Source organism: Talpa europaea (assembly GCF_964194135.1).
Source record: "Talpa europaea genome assembly, chromosome: 7".
In the NCBI taxonomy this organism is placed as follows: domain Eukaryota; kingdom Metazoa; phylum Chordata; class Mammalia; order Eulipotyphla; family Talpidae; genus Talpa; species Talpa europaea.
In genome coordinates this window covers 54,618,704-54,638,178 of record NC_140074.1, presented here as the reverse complement: position 1 = coordinate 54,638,178, position 19,475 = coordinate 54,618,704, and the positions used below count along the sequence as shown (strand labels likewise).

At 39.1% G+C, this 19,475-nt stretch overlaps 1 protein-coding gene across 1 annotated transcript in view; it reads right to left on the bottom strand.

Annotated features, from left to right (window-relative positions):
• STX17 (syntaxin 17) overlaps nt 1-2,646 on the bottom strand; it is a gene marked incomplete at its 3' end in the record, with an annotated part of 28,498 nt that extends 25,852 nt beyond the window's left edge. Inside the window, exon 1 of the mRNA XM_084237498.1 lies at nt 2,489-2,646. Coding sequence (XP_084093624.1) covers nt 2,489-2,611 — 123 coding nt within the window. The 5' untranslated portion in view covers nt 2,612-2,646. The remainder of the gene's footprint in view (nt 1-2,488) is intronic.
• Nucleotides 2,647-19,475: the final 16,829 nt, after the last annotated feature.

Genomic DNA, 19,475 nt, shown 5'->3' with positions numbered 1-19,475 from the left:
AGCTGATGCAGTCATATCACATGCAAGATAGAAACAAGTTGAGGATCAGAGAACAAGAGAGAAGGAGCATGGCTCTTTAATGCCTGTTGAGCTGCCACTGTCACCCTAGATGACCCCTGGAACTATGAGAAAGTAAAAATAACAGCAAAAAAAAGCCAAAAACTTCTATTTAATACATTATTTTGGGGTTTTATGCCACTTGCACCTTAACGATATGCTAACCAATACAGCATGTGCTACACAACAAGTTTTTCCCTTAACACCTACAATATGAAACATAGAAAATTGTGTTCCGAGCTTACTATCTTGTCATTCTTAGCAACTATGCTCAAGTCTATCTTAGATTAGCCAAAAAAAAAAAAAAAGGCTGCATGCTAACACTTCAAATTTCAGGATTATATTCTAATCAAGTCTATCTTGTGTAATAAAACGTAATGCTGAAGGACCTATGGAATATAGTCCCAGGTGTCCACAGCACACTACTCTCATTGTTTTCAGATATTGCAGAATCACTCCACTGAGGCTTACCTTCAATTTCCCTTCAGTCTTACTTTTTTCTTTTAAATTCATATTGGATGACTGATGGCTAACATAATAAATATTTTATCTTTCTACACCCTTCCCCCAGGAAGAATATGCCTTTTTGAAAGTGAGGCATTGTCAGACACCTGGAGTCCAAACAGTTCTTAGCTCTTTTGTCCAGAATAAACATGGCAGCTTTTAAATGTTTTTACATTGTCATAAAGTAGCTATTAAAATATGCTATTCAATGTTATATAGATTAAAAAGTCACTTTCATAATTAAACTAGAAATCCTAGACAGTAGAATGATCACAGACATGGAATAAAACAGATCAATGTGAGTTTAGCTGCTGAATTTCAGACATCACCTGTTCTATAAATTACAAGTATTCTAATATAGTATGGAAACTTCCACAATAAGTGAAAATTTTACAAAATGCTAAAGGAAAAATGTTCTGGCAGAGAGACATCAACATAATTCTGGAATAATTGTCTTATGATGTGTAGCACAACTAAATCAAATCATTAATGGACCCATTCTCTATTTCCACCCACTCTCTCCCTGGGTTCAGACTTATCAATTCATGGGTGACTGGGTGGTATATATGGGTAAGATCTGAGGGTAATGGCTTTTGTATAGAATAAATATAACAAAAGGGAAATCTAAGATATGGCAAATCTCAAAGGTAAAATAGGACAATAAGGAAAAGACATTTTCCTAACTCTGTGAATAAATTCATTGGCCAAATTCTTGTTATCCTTTGTAACTGAGCATTTTAATGTGAGTTCAGAACTTTGAAACACATCTTATCAAGCCTCTTACCTGGATAATATAAATTGAAAGTAAACAACTCAACTGCTGTTAGTTATAGAGCTAAAAGAATGAGGCCTCCCATTAATCAAAGAACAAGACTCTTTAATTTGTTTATGTTCATGACAAGAATAACCAGTTTACCACACAACCCTGCAGCCTTAAGCATCATAGTACTTACTACTTATGGATAAAGAAGAAAGAAATGAAGGAAAGAGAACATACTAATGTTGAATTCTAATATTCTTGGCACTTATTTCCTATTATGTCTCTAAAAACACTTAAAGACTGATGGTAGCTATAGGAGAAAAAATTGACACTCTTCTTACTTGCACAAGGTGACAGTGTTGATACTGAAAGGCTGCATGACCACTTCTACACCCATGTTCCCGAAATCAGTTGATGGCCACACACCTTAAAATTTATCCTGGGGGGCCAGTGGAGTGGGTGGGGGAGGTCCTTTTGAAGCAAATACCACTGACAGTCCCACAGCAAGTGAGGTAGCATATTCTGCCAAATACATGCTTAGTACACCTGATGGCCCCACATATGCCACCAACACTCCGCCAGCTTCCGGCCAGTACAGTTTCTATGCAACTTCCACCATTCCTTGAAACCATTTCTTCCCTCACCATTTCCTATACTGACCTCTAGGCAATATTTCTCAATTTTGAGTTTTCCTCAAATGGAAGCAATAAAGTTGGGGATTTTCCCTCATATAACACAATGATTTCACACTTTATCTATGCTTACCTGAAAAGGATATGAGTGACTAATAGACACTCAAAGTGCAAAAACCTTGCCAAAGTGTGGAAAAATTAAGGTAGGATCCTTAGCCAAAGTTCCCCAACTTTGTATCATTGTGCACTATCAAACAGTTAGTATTTTAACTATTAACTGCCGAATAAGCCAGTATGTACAATTTAAAAGGTAAATGATTCTATTCTTTTATCCCATTGTAAAAAAAGCAATGAGCAACATATTTGTAGAAAGTAAAAACCAGGTGGAAAAAAAAATAAACAGCATTGCTAATCACAGTAGGAGCTAGATATTTTAGCAAAGCCTCTTATCTATTATTCTAAATTTAACTGAAACTGCAACAAATAATATGTAACTGCTTGTTGTATTATAAAATGAAAAAAAAAAAACCCTCACCTTCTCAATATTTATCTGGTGCTTTCTTAACCTTTCCAGGTCTGTTGGAATTACTATCTTTGTAAATTTCTGGATAGCTGGTTCAAGACGGCGTAATTTCACTTTTTCTTCATCTTCAGACATCCTAAAAAAATGTTGTGTCACTTCTACTTGCAACAACTGACTTCTCCACTCATACGGAAAAATCTAAAAGGGAAATATTTAAGAATATTTTAAAATCAGCTTACCGTTATTTATAAAAGCCAACAATTAGGCAATTTTATAATTTATTCTAAATATGTATTCAACTTAATGCTGAACTTAAATGACTTGCTTTATGTTTATGAAGTCTTTTATTCTAAACCCTTTTTCTCTCTACAATTCTAAGGTATGTTTAGAGTGTTTAGAAAATATAAAAAAGAAAATAAACAATTATCTCTTCACCTATAATTAACTATTCTTTCCACTTTGATGTCTGTCTTTTCAGGTCTTTTTCTACCGAAGGGTGTATATATGTATGGACTTTTCTCCCCCCAGTTTTTTTTCCCCTTTGTTGAAGTAACATTGGCTTACAACATAATATATGATTTAGGGGATCAGGTTCACACTTCTTCCCACCCCCTCCATGCAAGCAGCCACATTCCTATACCATAGAACACTGAAAGCCCCTTGCACCTTTATTCCTACCCCCACTCTCCCACGCTCCCTCCCCTTCTAGCAGCCTCAATTCTACAGTCATATTTCTAGGGTTTATTTTGGCTTAGTTTTGTCAGCTCCTTTGTGTGTTTTTGTTGTTGTTTTCTCTATATTCTACATGAGTGAAACCATCCAGTACTAAATACCTTTTTTTTTAAAAAAACTAAGAGTCTACTGTCCAAGCTTTCATTTCCCAATGTATCTCAGACATTGAAACATTCTTTTAAAAAAGTATCAAATGGCAAAACTGGCAGAAAAAATTCATTCTTAATGTTTTGGCTTGTATCATACTCCACTTCTAATGACATCATAATGTAACTATATAATGATATACTTCACATATATTATAACCTAGGACTCTTCTCATTTATGTTAAGTTGCCTCTTCACCTTCTTACAAAGTGATTAGCACTCTACAACTGATGGAAAAACTGTGAGTTGCAAGTTATTTCCAATTTCCCACTATTATAAACTGCACCACAGTATAAATGCCCTCATACATAAATCCACACTATGATTAGTTCTTTAAAATAAATGCCTGGATGACACAGAAACATTAATTCCAAAGGGCACCTGCATCCCTATAGCAGCACTATTTACAATAGCTAAGCTATGGAAGCAACCCAAATGCCCAAAAATAGATGACTGGATCAAGAAGATGTGGTGCATATACACAATGGAATATTACTCAGCAATCAAAAAAGATAAACACATGCAGTTTGCAGCAACATGGATGGAGCTAGAAGGGATCATGCTCAGAGAATTAAGTCAGAAAGAAAAAGAGAAACACCGGATGGTCTCACTCATAGCAGGAATTTAGAAAACCTAAATAAGGGACCAGGAAAAAGACTAATTAATTAATACAAAGTAAAAATCAAAATCAACAAGGAACTATAAACCAGAGACACACTGGGAAGGAAGGGGAGAAGAAGGACTAGGGTCAAAATTAGGTGGGGGGGTGCAATTGTATGGGGAATATAACCAAAATGATAATGCATACATTGTGCAAAAATGAAAAATGATGTAAGAATTATATAAAATAAAATATTAATTAAAAAATAAATAAATACCTGGAAACAGAACTGATACACCTTTTTTAATGATTTTGATAGGAAATGTCCCCCAAAATGATTGTGCCTATTTATATCTCCATGAGCAACATATCAAAATGTTCTTTTATCTATATTCCAAAAAATACTTTATCATTCTTAGACATTTGACTGGCGACAAATATGCATGTTATTTTACATTATTTAAATTACTGATGGGATTGACTTACTAGTCATTTGTATTTCTTTCTCCATGAATTAGTTGCTCATGCCATGATTCTGTTTACTATAGGGTGTGTCTTTTTCTTATTAATATATAAGAGTTTATTATATGCTACATTCAATTATTCCTCTCACATTAATGTGTCCAGGTTTATCACGGTCTCTTGCATTTTTTCACTACTATGCAGATGACAAACAACAGGAAGATATCTTCATATTGCCACCATTCCTACCAAAATGCTTTTGAACATAACCAATGCTTAAGAGAGGCTGTCTTTTCATATATATATATGAAAAGGTTTGATCTCAATGATCAAACCTGGGACAGTCTGAGACAGAAAATAATGAAAGTGTAGAACCACCACCAATAAAAATAAAAACAAGTCCATACTGATGCAAATAAATAACTGAATAAACAAATAAATGGAAAGGGGCATTCTTTACAGAGCTCCAATAAATAAAGGTGAGATAAACAGGGAATCACCATTAGAATCTCTCAGTGATAACTACTGAGGGCAAGATCCATCAGTGGATGCTAAAAGTAGCAAATAAAAATTTGAGAACAGGACATTCACAAAGTTTAAAAGTTCTCCCCAAAGATACAAATTACAAAGGGAAAAACTATAACTTTAGAGAATCCCAGTAGCTATCATCTTAACCAAGTGATGGAGAATAATATCAAAAGCAGTAAGTCATATATCTTTTTAGATATGAATTCAAAAGGCACCTAAATATCCACAATATGGGTGAAAATGCATGACCTTAATCTATCATGAGAAATCATCAGACAAACCCCACCTGAGGGACACTACAAAATAACTGACCAAGACTTTTCAAAAGTATAAAGGTCATGAAAGACAGAAAAAGACTTAGAAGCTGCTCTGGAACAGAGAAGATTATGAAGCCATAACAACTAAAGGCAAGATGAAAGATCTTAGACTGGATCCTGCAACAGAAGGACATTAGTAGGAAAAAAAAAAGATGAAATCTGAAGAGTTGGTTCTATAGTTAATATTGTGCTGATGTTAATTTCTTTCTTCTTAGCATTCTTCAGAGCAGCAATAGTTTTATTTACACGATCTTACATGCGCCTCAAATACATGTGTGTGTATATATATATATATATATATATATATATATATACAATTGGAAAATCAATACAATTTGAAGGGAAAGAAATAAAGGCAAGGATAGTTTTCCGGGCAGATCCATATCACAGAAATTGATGTCATCTCACCCACCTAATTTTCAGTGATATTTACAAAAAGATAGTCTATCACAGGGAATGATGTTAATTTCTTGCTTTTGATTTTAATAGTTAGTATATAACTATAGTTACATAAGGTGTTACCATTAAAGGCAAACTCCACTTTTGTAACTTTTCTGTAATTATAAGATTTTTTTTAATGTATGAATTGATGTATCACATATGACAGGTGAAAGAAACATTTTGAAGTCAGAGAACTGCATTCATATTTGCTTGCACTGAGGGGAAAGCGTGTGTGCCAGGTGCTTTACAAACTTTATCCTGGGGTGCTTACAACGAGTATCAGCTGAGCATCATCACACTCACGTTTCCAACGAGGCCAATAAAAATACTGAGAGGTCAACTAAACTACTGAAGAGGGTGTTTATAAGTGAAAAGCCGTATTTCTCAAAATAAAGCGTCCAAAATCGCTGGCAACCCCACCTCGCAGAACTTCCAGCAGCCTGGAGAGCCCACATTCCGACACTATGGAGGTGCCCGAATGCCTCAGGCCGGGGGGCCCGGTGTTCTGACTGCGGGACGGGGTCCAGTGCTGACCCGGGAGAGAAGGGTCAGGGCCTTGGGTCCTACCGTATAGTCACTTCTCCGGGTCTCCCATCCCGAATTCACACAAGGAGGGAGTTAGATCTGGGACCTGTCGCCGGGTCTGGCCGGCGGGGGTCGCCCCCCCCAGGGTCTCCGGCCTGGCGGTCACCCTCCTTCGAGTCCCGGGAGCACCTGGGCCACACCTGCCAGCCCGCCCCAGCACCCCAAGACGCGCGGCCCCGTCCCGGGACGCGGGCATCCCCGCCGAGCCAGGGCCCACAGTGGGTCCCCCGCAGAGCCGGCGCCGCCAACTCTCCCGCCCCGCGATCCCGAAGGGACCCTGGTGCTCGCCCCACCGGCAGCCCCCCAATATTCTCTCCCACAGGCGCTTCCAAAAACGAAACCGCCACTTCTTGGAACTGGGAGGAGCCACCTCGGCGCTCGCTCTTCCGACCTGATACCCCGCTTTTCGCAGGCGCCGAGCCAAAGCGCCCATTGGGCGCGACGCCCACGGGGCCAGCCACGGCCTGACGCCCCCGAGGCGGCCGCCCCCGAACCCCTTACCTCCCGCCGGGCCGCCCGAGGCCGGTCGGTGCGCAGGGCGCAGGCGCACGCGCGGCGGGGCGGGGCGATGGGCGGGGCTTCGAGGGTCACGCCCCCTTCCGTCCCGTCCTGGCTTCGCCTGGTCTGGTCCAGGTTACAGTGAGTGGGAACACTGTTTTGCCTCTGGACCTGGGGAATCTTTTTTTAGCAGCTATAAAACAGAGACACACTACGGGGGCGGGGAGAGGAGGGATTAGGGTCAAAATAAGGGGGCGGAACCGCATGGGGAATATAACCATAATGAAAATGCATACATTGTGCAAAAATGAAAAATGATGCAAGAATTATATAAAATGCAATATATTAATAGAAAATAATAATTATAGAAGTGTTCTTAATTTACTTAATGGTGGTGTAACCCCGAAACCTGGAGGCAAGAGACGCACAAACCCTTGTTGGGTCTGTTTGTTTTGTTTAAGGTGTGAGACAATTCACATTTCATTTTGCAAAACTGTGCAGTACATTTTCCTTTATTCGGTCAGGGATTTTATGGCAGGCTGGCCTATATTCTTAGCATTTTAAACCAGTAGAAACAGAAAGGTTGTGGCTTCTCTCTCACACTCCCCAAAATCTTGTGAGTTGAACAATGCTCAAAAAGTGAAGCTCAAACAAGTTGTGATATCCCCTCCAATATCTTGTGGAGCCCTTATGCCAATGACTTATACCGATTTTATTGATAATGACATGGAGTGGCAAAGCTTTTAAATGACTCACTCCAGTCCAACCGGTTAGCAACAGAGTTGGAACTCCAACTGGGTTTAATTTCTGTCCCAAGATCTTCCAGTTAAACCACCTGCTGCCAATGAACAAGCAGATGGCTAGCTTTGAAGCCCTGTTCAGGTGACAGATCCTCCTTTCTGAGTAGCCTAACTCCCCGACGCAGTCTGTTTTATGTGCGTGACTCATATTATTGTCGTCAGGAGTCACAAGGATGATCTTCCAGTAGAGTGGGAATAGAGGTAGAAATTGTGTGCCAAGGAAGATTAAGGGCCTGTAAGAATGCTTTGGAAGGTAATTTTAAAAAAATTATTATTTTTTAATTTAATTTTTAACATTTTCTTACATTGTTGTTCATTTTTATATAGTATTTGATTTCTCCCTTCAGAATGTAGTCTCCACATTTCTCATACTATCTTACCACCCATATTCCCTGTAGTCTTCTCTCCGGTTTTGACCCCCTCTCCTTGCCGTATGCCTCAGATCCATGGTCAGCTTACTGGTTTTGTCTTTTCTTGACTTTTTGTTTGGTTTCTCTATATTGTGCATATAAGTGAGACCATTCAATATTTATCTATTTCCTTCTGACTTATTTAGGCCAGCATAATCCCCTCCAGCTCCATCCAGGTTGCCACAAATGGCATGGGTTTTGTCTTTGTTGGTCACTGAGTAATATTCCATCATGTACAAATACCACAGCTTTTGATCCATTTGTCTATTTTGGGGCATTTGGGTTGTGTCCATGTTTCAGCTGTTGTAGATAGTGCTGCAGTAAACATAGGAGTGCAGGTTTCCTTTTGAATTAGTGTTTTCGTGTCCTTTGGGTAGATTTCTAGGAGTGGAATCACAGGATTACATAATAGATCTATTTTTAGTGTTCTGAGAGTCCTCCACACAGCTTTCCCTAGTGGTTGGACAAGCTTACATTCCCACTAGCAGTGCCAGCAGTATAAGGTGGTTCCTTTATTTCCAATCCTCTCCAGCATTTGTTGTTTCCAGTTTTTTTTTTAACGTGGGCCATTCTCACTGGTGTGTGGTGGTATCTCATTGTGGTTTTGATTCGCATTTCCCTGATAACTAATATTGTTGAACATTTTTTTCATATGCCTGTTGGCTGTTCCATATGAAGGTAATTTCTAATATAAAACGCAAAGTCTAAACAACTGGGAGGAGGGAGTAATAATGAATGCTGATGTTTGTTGCACAAACTCCAGGAATTAGCTCTAGGAATGGGGTGCTAATAAATTTCTAATGTAAAGGAGAAAAAATAGGGGATACCCTGGGGAATATTTTTTTAATGCAAGGGCCAGTTAAAGAAGGTCTAAAGTACAGGCCATTGATGTTAATTTCTGAAAAAGCTACCACAAGTGAAATGGAGGGGTGGGGGTTTGGTATATAAGAATTCCAAATTTGGGTCAAGTCTTATATGTTATTATGTGTGTGTTTGTTATAAGTAAGGTGTGTCAAGATAGCTGCATAGAACTTTTTAACCTAACAGTTGGTGAGCTTGATTTATAATCTTTAAATATTTAGACATATGGTGTGTGGCCCTCCTTTTGTACTCTTGCCCTGGGCCCTGAAGTTGTTAGAGGCAGACATGCTATAACTAGCCAACATTTTCTTGAGGTCGAAGGTCAAACAAAACAGTAAAAATTAAAATATATAATAATGAAAATATCGTAAATTATAAATATAAATTCGCGTATATAGTTACTATTTCATTTGACCTTCCTGAGTCAGTGTTTAAAAACCACTTTCACGTATATACAGACCTATGGGGATGAATTGAAACAAATTCATAGAGAAATAGTTTTTCTAAGCAACAATCACCACTTTAAAAATATAGTAGGGGGAAAGAGCATATTCAAAACCAGTAGAATCAAGTTTGTGTTTATAAGGAATTACAATCCCTATTAAAGAAATAAGAATAATAGATGGGGAAAGGGAGGATGGTGGGACTAACAAAGTTTATTGTGGCGCTGGCTGCATGTATATCAAAGATTACAAAATTGTACATTTAAAATATGTGTATATGTGTTTGGTGAACGTCAGTTATGCTGAAATAATGAATTGCTCCAAGAGCAGACAGTTGACTCAAGATGGAACAAAATAAGGTATTATTCTAGAAATTTGGGATCAGGACTAAGATTCTAACTTTAGTCTGGTTGGTTCCTTGAAAGAATATTTGTGGCAGAGCTCCTGGTATCTATACTTTTCACACCATATTTTGGTGAATGAGAGGAAGCCATGGTGCATATAGATCCCATTTACATGTATAGAGAGATGCCATATGTATTCCTCAGTCATTGTGTGTAAAAAAGCCGGGGGATGGCTTTTTACCATAGTTTATGTTCGCAACAGCATTGAAAATCTACTACCTTCACTGAGTTCTTGCTCTAGTCATAGATTATGGAAATATCTACTGCAGTTCTAAATGCATTTTGTTTCCTTGTGCATTCTATCATTCCAACCATTTTGTGAACTGAAACAAAGTTAAAAATAAAGTGACAATTGTGGTTACTTTGGGGATGGGATTAACTGGAACAGGGAATCAATAGCTTTCTGGGTTGTTGAAAATGTTCTATATATTGATCTGTTCTGATTACATATGTGAAAATACATCAAGCTGTACACTTAAGATGTGTGTGCTTATGTTACATACCACAATACAAACAGAAAATAAAGAACCAGCAATTCTTGATTTAAAACAAACAAAACCTCTTAGTAAACTTCCTTAATATAGTTAAATACTATAGGAATTCTTCCTTAATAAAATTTCTATTGCCTCTCTGAAGTAGTGGTGAAATAGTAACAGTAATCCCTACCCTTTGGCCACCTTTGAAAAGATAGTGAAAAACCACGAAAGAAAGTGGAGGGAGGTGAGAATGATTAGATGCACAAAAAAAGAAAGAAAGGAACACAATTTGGAGCACATTTGAATTCTTCATTCTAGTAGACTCCTGAGGTTTAACTGCACCCCAACACTTAGGTCTGGTTACATACCCAAGCCTTCTAACTCCTCACCTAGCCCCCATCTCTGCTTTCTGTTTAATTGCATATTAAACAAGCTCAGGTGAACTGTTGTATGACTTTCGATCAAAAGAGCTTTAAGGCCCCCCTGTCCCCCCCCCCCCGGTGGTGCAGCGGTTGAGTGCTGGGTTGCGAAGCTGCCCGCAGCCTCTGCAGCGCTGGTTCGATCCCCGGCTGCTCCCCGGCCACCGGAGGCGGGTCCCACATGGCACGCAGACCTCTCCTGCCGCCCGCTGCTCCCCTCAGCAGTGTACTTCGGTCCTTCTGCCTGCTCTGCTCCCTGCTCTGGCTCTGGTGAATTCTCTCACCCTCCCGCGCTTCTGACTGTACCCAGTGCTTGTATAAATCAATCAATCAATCAATCTTGTATAAATAAATAAATAAATAAATAAATTAAAAAAAAAAAAGAGCTTTAACTGGTCCTCTCTGGTGGCGCAAGGGTTAAGTCTCAGTACTACGATGTTATCCACAGCCACTACAGCGTGGGTTCGATCCCTGGCCACTGCTCCACTAAGCAGTGTATTTCAGTAGATCTGCCTGTTCTGTTCCCCACTCTGTCTCTGGTGAATCCTCTCACCCCCAACCCCCGCACCTCTGGCCTACACCCCAGTTTTTCTATGCATAAATAAATTTTCTTTAAAAAAGAGCTTTAACTATTGTGGATACAAAATCCCATTTATTTCTACTATCTTATGATATAATTTTAAATTTATATCACTGAGTTTGGTACTTACACCTCTCCACTTTCTGCTTTACTGTCTGTCCTCCATCACACACACACACACAAACACACACACACACATATCCCATCACCACACAGTCTGTTCTCATATATTAAAATAATGCAGACTGGGCCTTCCCAGTGGCGCAGTGGTTGAACGCTAGGTTGCGAAGCTGCCCGCAGCCTTTGAAGTGCTGGTTCGATCCCCGGCTGCTCCCCGGCCACCGGAGGAGGCTCCCACATGGCGCACAGACCTCTCCTGCAGCCCGCTGCTCCCCTCAGCCGTGTACTTCAGTCCTTCTGCCTGTTCTGCTTCCCACTCTAGCTCTGGTGAATTCTTTCACCCTCCCGTGCTTCTGACTGTACCCAGTGCTTGCATTAATAAATAAATAAATAAATAAATAAACAAACAAATAAATAAATAAATAAACAAATCTTAAAAAAAAATAAAATAATATAGACCTTTTAACAAACCAAAAGGGATTTTTTTTTGAGAGCCCAGCATGTGAGCCATTCCTGTACATGGACTTGAGGTCTGAGGGAAGTCATCTGCTGTGAAATAACAGAAAATATATATTGGTCTCTGGTTCCTGACAGAGAGCTAAATCCTTTGGAATTTCCTGGGTAATAGGATTGCCTTTTACTTTTAATGAAGCTACTCTTGTTTAACTCCTGGATAGCACCTAGATAGCACCAGAAAGACCAAGTCACGATTAAAAGTCTGGAGCTTTCAGCCTCACCCACCCCCCCACCCACCCTCCAGGAAGGGGCAGAAGAGTCAATTCAAGATTGCTCCTTCCTATTTTTTGGTACCTCCATCAAAATTGTAACAGTAACACTAGAAGGCCAACAGTAACACTAGAATACTCCACTCATTAGTCATTCACCACTTAGGAATGAATGCCCAGCCATCTGCCTATATACTCCTCACCCTCCTTTTAAATTTTTATTCTTTTAACTACCTTAATTCTCAAAACTTACTGTGACCAATTATGGTAGCACTATATGGGCATTTTAAGCAATTTTGAAGAGTAAATTTGACTAAATTTTGCTTTATTCTGTGACTTTATTTTTTTATTTATTATTTTTTTAAAGATTTATTTGTTTGTTTGCTTGTTTGTTTGTTTATACAAGAACCAGGGTATAGGCCAGATGCTTGGGAGGGTGAGAGGATTCACCAGAGACAGAGCGGGGAACAGAACAGGCAGACTGACAAAATACGCTGCTGAGGGAAGCAGCGAGCGTGACAGGAGAGGTCTGCTGCACCATGTAGGACCCTCACCGGCTGGCTGGGATCAAACCGGTGCTGCAGAGGCTGCGGACAGCTTCACAGCATGGTGCTCAACTGCCTGCGCCACCAGGGGAGGCCCTATTTTTTTTATTTTTAATGACAATATTAGTTTATAATATTATCACTCTCTGTTTCCTCATACCCACATTCCTTGCCATCCAGTTTGCCTTCAAAACTACTATACTTGCAATTAAAACACATAAGTTGTGTTAACTTAGGCAGTTTATAAGGCACCTTGAATTTTGTGGTATTATTATCATGAATGTCAATATCACTTCATAGAAGTACAGACATGCAAACTGATAAATATTCTACATGGGCCCAGTCTCTCTAATTTTATCTCCCACTACTCAGCCTCACACAACCTCTTTCTTATATAATCAAACTCAGCCTCAGTATTTTTCATACCAGCCCTTTTCCCAGTCTTACCCTTTTCTTCCCACTGGAATATTCACCAGTTGCCGCTCTGTTTATACATCCAAATCCTACTCATCTTTCCGTGTTCACTCCAAATGTCACCACTCCTAATATTTCTAGGATTTTTAGATTTAATGCCTTTTTCCTCCAAACACCTGCTTTGTAATCTGATCCTTTTTTTTGACATTTCATTCTCTATATTTTATTACAGTAACTTGATTTGTGTCCAAATTGCCACCTCCAGTGCTTTTCAGCTTTTTTCCTGTCATGGCATAAATAGAAAATGATAGGTGCAAGGCAAACCTGAAAGAAATCTTCTCAGCCTCTGTCTGTGGCTCAGTTGCACAGGTTACTGGGGAAGTCAATGCCTCCACATAGCTGTAAGAGATTCAAGCAATGGGGATTCAAGCAATGGTATAACCCCTTGTTAGAATATAGACTCCCAGAGGGCTGGATCCATGTTTTCTTATTTGTGTATGCACTTACAGAGTCTAATTCAATGACTTATATCTACAATACGTGATTGTAAAGTGAATAAATGTCAATGCTATTTAGTTTGCTTCTGCGGGGTTCTGAGACTCTCCATTTTCAACGCTGACATGTAAAAAACTTGAAAGTCATCATTTCAAGCTTACTATGTTACTTTTCCTGGACTCAAAAAAACCAAAGGCAATGAGAAAATCCTGAAAGAAACAAGAAGGAGAAAAATGCCTACTTATAGAGGGATGAGGATAAAAATGACATCAGAATTCTTATTAGAAACCATACAAGCAGCAGAGAGTGGAGTGGAATATTTAAAATGTTGGGGAAGGAGAAATCCAACAAAACACAAGTCTAGAACTTGATAGCCAAAAAAATGATCCATTACAAGTGAAGAAAGAATGCTTTTCCAGACAAAAAAGGTCAGGGAATTTACTTCCAGCCATATTTTCTGCAAGAAATGTTAAAACAAGCTCTTCAGAGAAACAGAAAATGATACAGGTCAGAAATTTGAATCCATGTAAAGAAAGGAAGATCCTACAGAGGGGATAAATAAAGTTGAGATAAAATCTTTTACTTTTCAAATTGTCAGAGGAACAGTGAGGACCAAACTCTGGGCCAGTGAATAGTGTGCTGAACAGACTCTACCCCCATTTCCATGCCAACAAGATCCCAACCGCCTTGGATTACAATTCCCAGCATGTCATGAACTGGGCATCCTGAATGGGGCTGCTGGGAAGGAGGAAGGAGCAAGGTGGTTATGCAATTGGTGTGGCATGAGGAGGAAGGAGGAGACACATTGGAGAGGCCAATCCTGAGACTTTAGTGATTTGTCAGGTGGGCAGGATGGTGACAGTCATCATCTTGACCTCATGGTGGATTTTATGATCCATGGTGCATGTATGTTATGATCCATTGTGAAATTTGGTCTCTCCTCCTATTCCAGCTCTCTGGGAACTACCTAACCCCATTTTTGTAGTTCCCCCCAATGGGTTGTACCTTAGACTTCTGGCAAGGCTTTGGGTCTCAGCCATGTCTCCCTGTGACCAGCCTGTTTGCCTAGGCATTTGCCCATCAGAGACAGGTGATTTTTGGAGTTTGATCAGGAGGCTGTTATTTGAAATCTTTTCTTCTCTCTCTTTTTGCCCTTTGATTTTCACACCAATTAAAGATCTTTACCTTGATGCACATAGATAGACCCTTTGAAAGGGTAAAATGATTTTATTTTTCCTTAACAGCTTGGAAGCCTTGGGGCATGCCTCAGTTTTGCCTAGTTTCATTCTTGTTCATTGAGTTAACAGATAAGTGTTCAAAATACTAATAGTGCTAAGTATTGGGTAAAATAAATGGTAGCAATATTTTAAGGGACAGGAGGGAGGTATTGGATATATTCTGTTGTAAGATATTTGTGCTACCTGAAAGGTGGTAGAGTGATATTTAAGATTAGTTGTAAATATATATTATAAACTCAGAGTAATCACTTAAAAAAGCTTTAAAAGAAATATAATTGATATACCGGAGAAGGCAGAATAATAAGAAACAAGTGAAACAAATAGAAAGCACTTACAAACACAGTAAATATTAGCCAACTACATCTTTAAACAAGAATGCTCTGAATATACTAATTTTTTATCATCATGATTTCAGAATGAACAAAAAACAAGACCCAACTTTATGTTTTATACAACAAACCTACCTTAAAATAACGACAGTAAAGTTAAAAGTAAAGAGATGGAGAAAGATATACCAGGCTAATATTATTCAAAAGAAAGTAGTAATAGCTGCTCTAAAAATAGAAAAAATGTCCTAAAATGCAGTCATTTATGCCAGACACCCCCACCTAGATTAATATTTAATATAACTGTAGTTAATATTTAACCTAACCTCTTCCAAAAGTGTATTCTTTAATTATGTTCATTGAGGTAACACTGGTTTACCACACTGTATATGTTTAAGGTGTACAGGTTCCCAACTCTTCAAATATGTATTACCATATACCACACTAACTACCAAAGCCCCAATAATCTGCTGTAGTTCCTTGGGCCCTCTCCCCCATTTCCTATGCACCCACCCCCCCACAACCCTGTGCCTCTGGGAGCCTCAGTTGTACAGTCAGATTTCTAAGGTTTGTTTCCTAAAAGTATAATCTTAATTCAATCAATCTGGAGTTCCCAGATCAGCCCCAGTGGGGTAACTGAGGGGCCTTTCCAGAGAGGGAAGGTGATTTTACACTTAAGAATCTTTTATTTTGCTAATAACCCACCTCTTTCTGTCTATAAAAGCCATGCATATTTGTAAGCCCTTGCAGCAACTAGAATCATTTAATAAAGCCAATGAGATCTTTAAATTTGTGAATTTTGTTTTTTTAACAAATAGCTGTATTAATTTCAGAAAAAGCAGACTGTGTGCACCTGACTACATAAAATATGACGGAAACCGATAGAGCTGTAAGAAGTGGGCAGAGTGCCTTACAAATAGAATATGAGAACAACAGGGCCAAAATTAAGATCATGAAAGTTACATTTCTTCAGGCAGCAAGACTGTCACAGAAGAACTAAGGAAGTATAACAATAGGGCAAAATGATTTACAAGATACTAAGTACTTCCAGATTCCTGTTGGAGAAGATGCCAGGAGCTCTCTTTTACAGGATTATAGAATCTATCCTCAATCCTTTGACAAGTGACACTCTCACCAGTGAGCCCTCTAATCCCTCAACTAGTGAAATACATTTACGGAATTGAAAATCAACAAAATTCACAAAGAGCCCCACCTTCCCTCTTCTCAACCCAGCAAGCCCCCAAATCCCATTGTCATACCCCTTAGGGGACTTTTTCCCCTGTCTGTGGGCCTCAATGAATTGCAGGGGGTTTTTTGAGTGATATTTATATTTCTTATAACCAAAGACACATTAACTTTATGTTTCTTTGGCAGATTACTACCAAAGAAAGAAATATTGCTTGCTCCATGGAAATAAATTGATAGGTTCAGCAACTATTACTTTGCTTTTATAAGTGAACACTTCAGAAGAGAAATGCTTCAAAACTTTACAAATGGTTTTAAATAAGGGGGGAAAAAGTCTTGAATCCCCATACTTCAACATTAAAGGACATAATTGCTAAGTCTGAATCTTTCTTCCAACATATGGTGAGTGCTTTCCCCTGCGGTCAGTCTACACGACCAACATTCCAGCAACTGTGCCAGACCTGGTGATTGAAAGTTTAAAAAGATCCCATTCCTGTCCTCCAGGGACAGGACTAGACAGAAAGACAGACAAGTCAATAGGTACTATAAACAAGTGCTATATTAGCTACACTTACAAAAGTTCTATAGAAAGGAGCACAGAAAAGGTAGCTTAAGAATTTAGTTAATGTAGGATTATCAAAAATGGGAGGAAAAGAAATTGTGAAGAGAGAGAACATATATAAAAGGCACAAAGAATGTGACAGTGTTATGTTCAGGTCCCCAGAGTAGAGGAGGCAAATAAGTAGAAAGAAGGTTGCCAGAAAGCAGGAAGACTAATGTATTTTTGTTTGTTTTTGGAGATGGAGGACAAGTAATGATAAAAACAAGATTCATCTGAATACATTTCAAGATCTAATCAGCTTTATGGAATAATTCATGAGTCCACTGCATTCCATCTAGCATGTAGGAAGGTGCTCAAGGAGTTGTACAAAATATAAGGTTTTCATAGACAGAAAGAGGATGAAAGTAGAGAAGAAAGATTATTTCAGATGCTGGGGGGAAAAGGGAGTTTCTCTTACCTCAGATAACCGTACTATGTTGACCAGGAAATTTCTGATTGGTTGGTTTTAAATTCCACATTTGGGAGAGGCTGAAATTAAATTTATGTTAGCTATTAAGGCTTGATGGGAATTGGCATAAATGACTCATTTTGGGCCTGTTTCTTTTAATAGTAATATTTGTCAAATCTCATATTGATCTGTTCCTATTTCAGATCTGGTTGTGGCATTGTTTAATTTTAAACCTTCCTTGTGAGACCCCTCCATCTATGAGAAACATCATACAGACTCCTTGTGAGGGCTCAGAGGCCCTCCATCAAGTATTAATTTTAATTTCCAGACTCATAGCCCACCGTTTTCTGAAGAACCATTGGAAGAACCATCAGGTTCCTATAATTTCCTATTATCCCATCCACTTTCTTGCTTCTGTGCCTTTTTTCTAACTATTCTTCTCTTTAGAATGACTTCTACCACCTTTCCATTGATCAATATTTCACTTCTCCCTGAAGACCCGCCTCAAAACCCCTTTTCCCCCAAGAAGTATCCCTATTCTTTCAGCCAGTGCTCCCACAGTACCATGATTTAATTTTCTTCTGCAGTGTAGTTGTTCACACATCTGTCTTTCCATCCAAAGCAGACACTTACTGAAGGCAGCACCATGTGTTATTTATTGTGTGTTCCCAACACCTACTACATGGCCTGGAATGTGGGCTTGATAAATATTTGTCTTAAATGACACATTTGTCTCATCACCTTTGTGATCTCATCAGTCACCTCTAGTTTCACAACTGAGTTGCTCTAGCTGGAGAAACTTTCTGAAACTCAGTTTGCCAATGAGATGAGATTAGAGATAAAAATAAGAAAACCCCCTGAGGTATATATTCTCAACCCCGAGGACACGACAAAGCCACTTGGAAAACATAAAAAATATAGTTGCCTGGGTCCCACATTCAGAGAACCTAATGTAATTGGTGTGGAATGGAAGGTAGGCATGGATGTATTTTTTTAAAGTTGCTTAGGTAAGTTCAGTCAGTCAGTTTTGAGAACCACTGACTTAAAGAGGAAGTGAAAAATATATGAGCTACAGTGATTTCTAATTCACTTTTCTCAAAAGGTGATACTTTCCTCAGGAAAAGATAGCTGATATATTGGAGGCCACACAGTAAGTCAAACTAACAACTTTCTAGAGAGATTTTTGCTACAAGAAGTCTGAGTTATACTGTAAGAGGATTCACATTTTGGGCATGATTCTGGCCTTCATGTTCCTACACAGCATGCCTAGAGAATCTTGTCATTCCTACCCAGTCATCTTTAATATGAACTTGATACTGAGCCAAGGGACTGCTGCCTGACTCACATAAAGCCAATATTATGAGTTGTAAGTGCATCTCCATAAAAGGAGGAGCATCAGAGCACAGTGAATTGGATGCCATTTTCCCCACCCCCACTTCCATGTAGCTGCCTTGTATTACAAGTTCCAGTGTGCCGTGAACTGGACTTCTGGAGGAGGGGAGCTACTGAGCATTCATGTGGCCCTATGCAGGCAGGCACACTCTCTTGCTTTTTTGGTTTTGACTTGCCCCTAGGGACTTAAGGGAGACCCTTGGAATGGGTACTTGGAAGAAACATATGGGTGAGAGACACATGGGGAGGCCGTCCTTGGCAGAGATAATGGCAGCTGTTATTTTGATTTGTACTTTGGTTTTGAATCTTGACTCCTTTTGTCCCAGCTCTCTGGGGCCTGTTTAATCCCTTTGTTTCTTTCTTTCCTTCCTTTCTTTCTTTCCTCTGGCAAAAAGAAAGGAAAGAAAGAAAGAAAGAAGGAAGGAAGGAAGGAAGGAAGGAAGGAAGGAAGGAAGGAAGGAAGGAAGGAAGGAAGGAAGGAAGGAAGGAAGGAAGGAAGGAAGGAAGGAAGGAAGGAAGGAAGGAAGGAAGGAAGGAAGGAAGGAAGGAAGGAAAGAAAGAAAGAAAGAAAGAAAGAAAGAAAGAAAGAAAGAAAGAAAGAAAGAAAGAAAGAAAGAAAGAAAGAAAGAAAGAAAGAAAGAAAGAAAGAAAGAAAGACTTGTGGTAGACTTTCAGTCCTCAGTGACCCCACTTCAGGATGAGCTTGTTTGGCTGGGCATTTGCTCATGAGGAGGAGGGTAATTTTTGGAGTTTTATTAGGCATATCCTTGCTTCTCATCTCTCTGTATGTGTGCTAATTCTATTAAACTCCATGAACACTCATTCTGTTAAAAATAAAGGAGATTT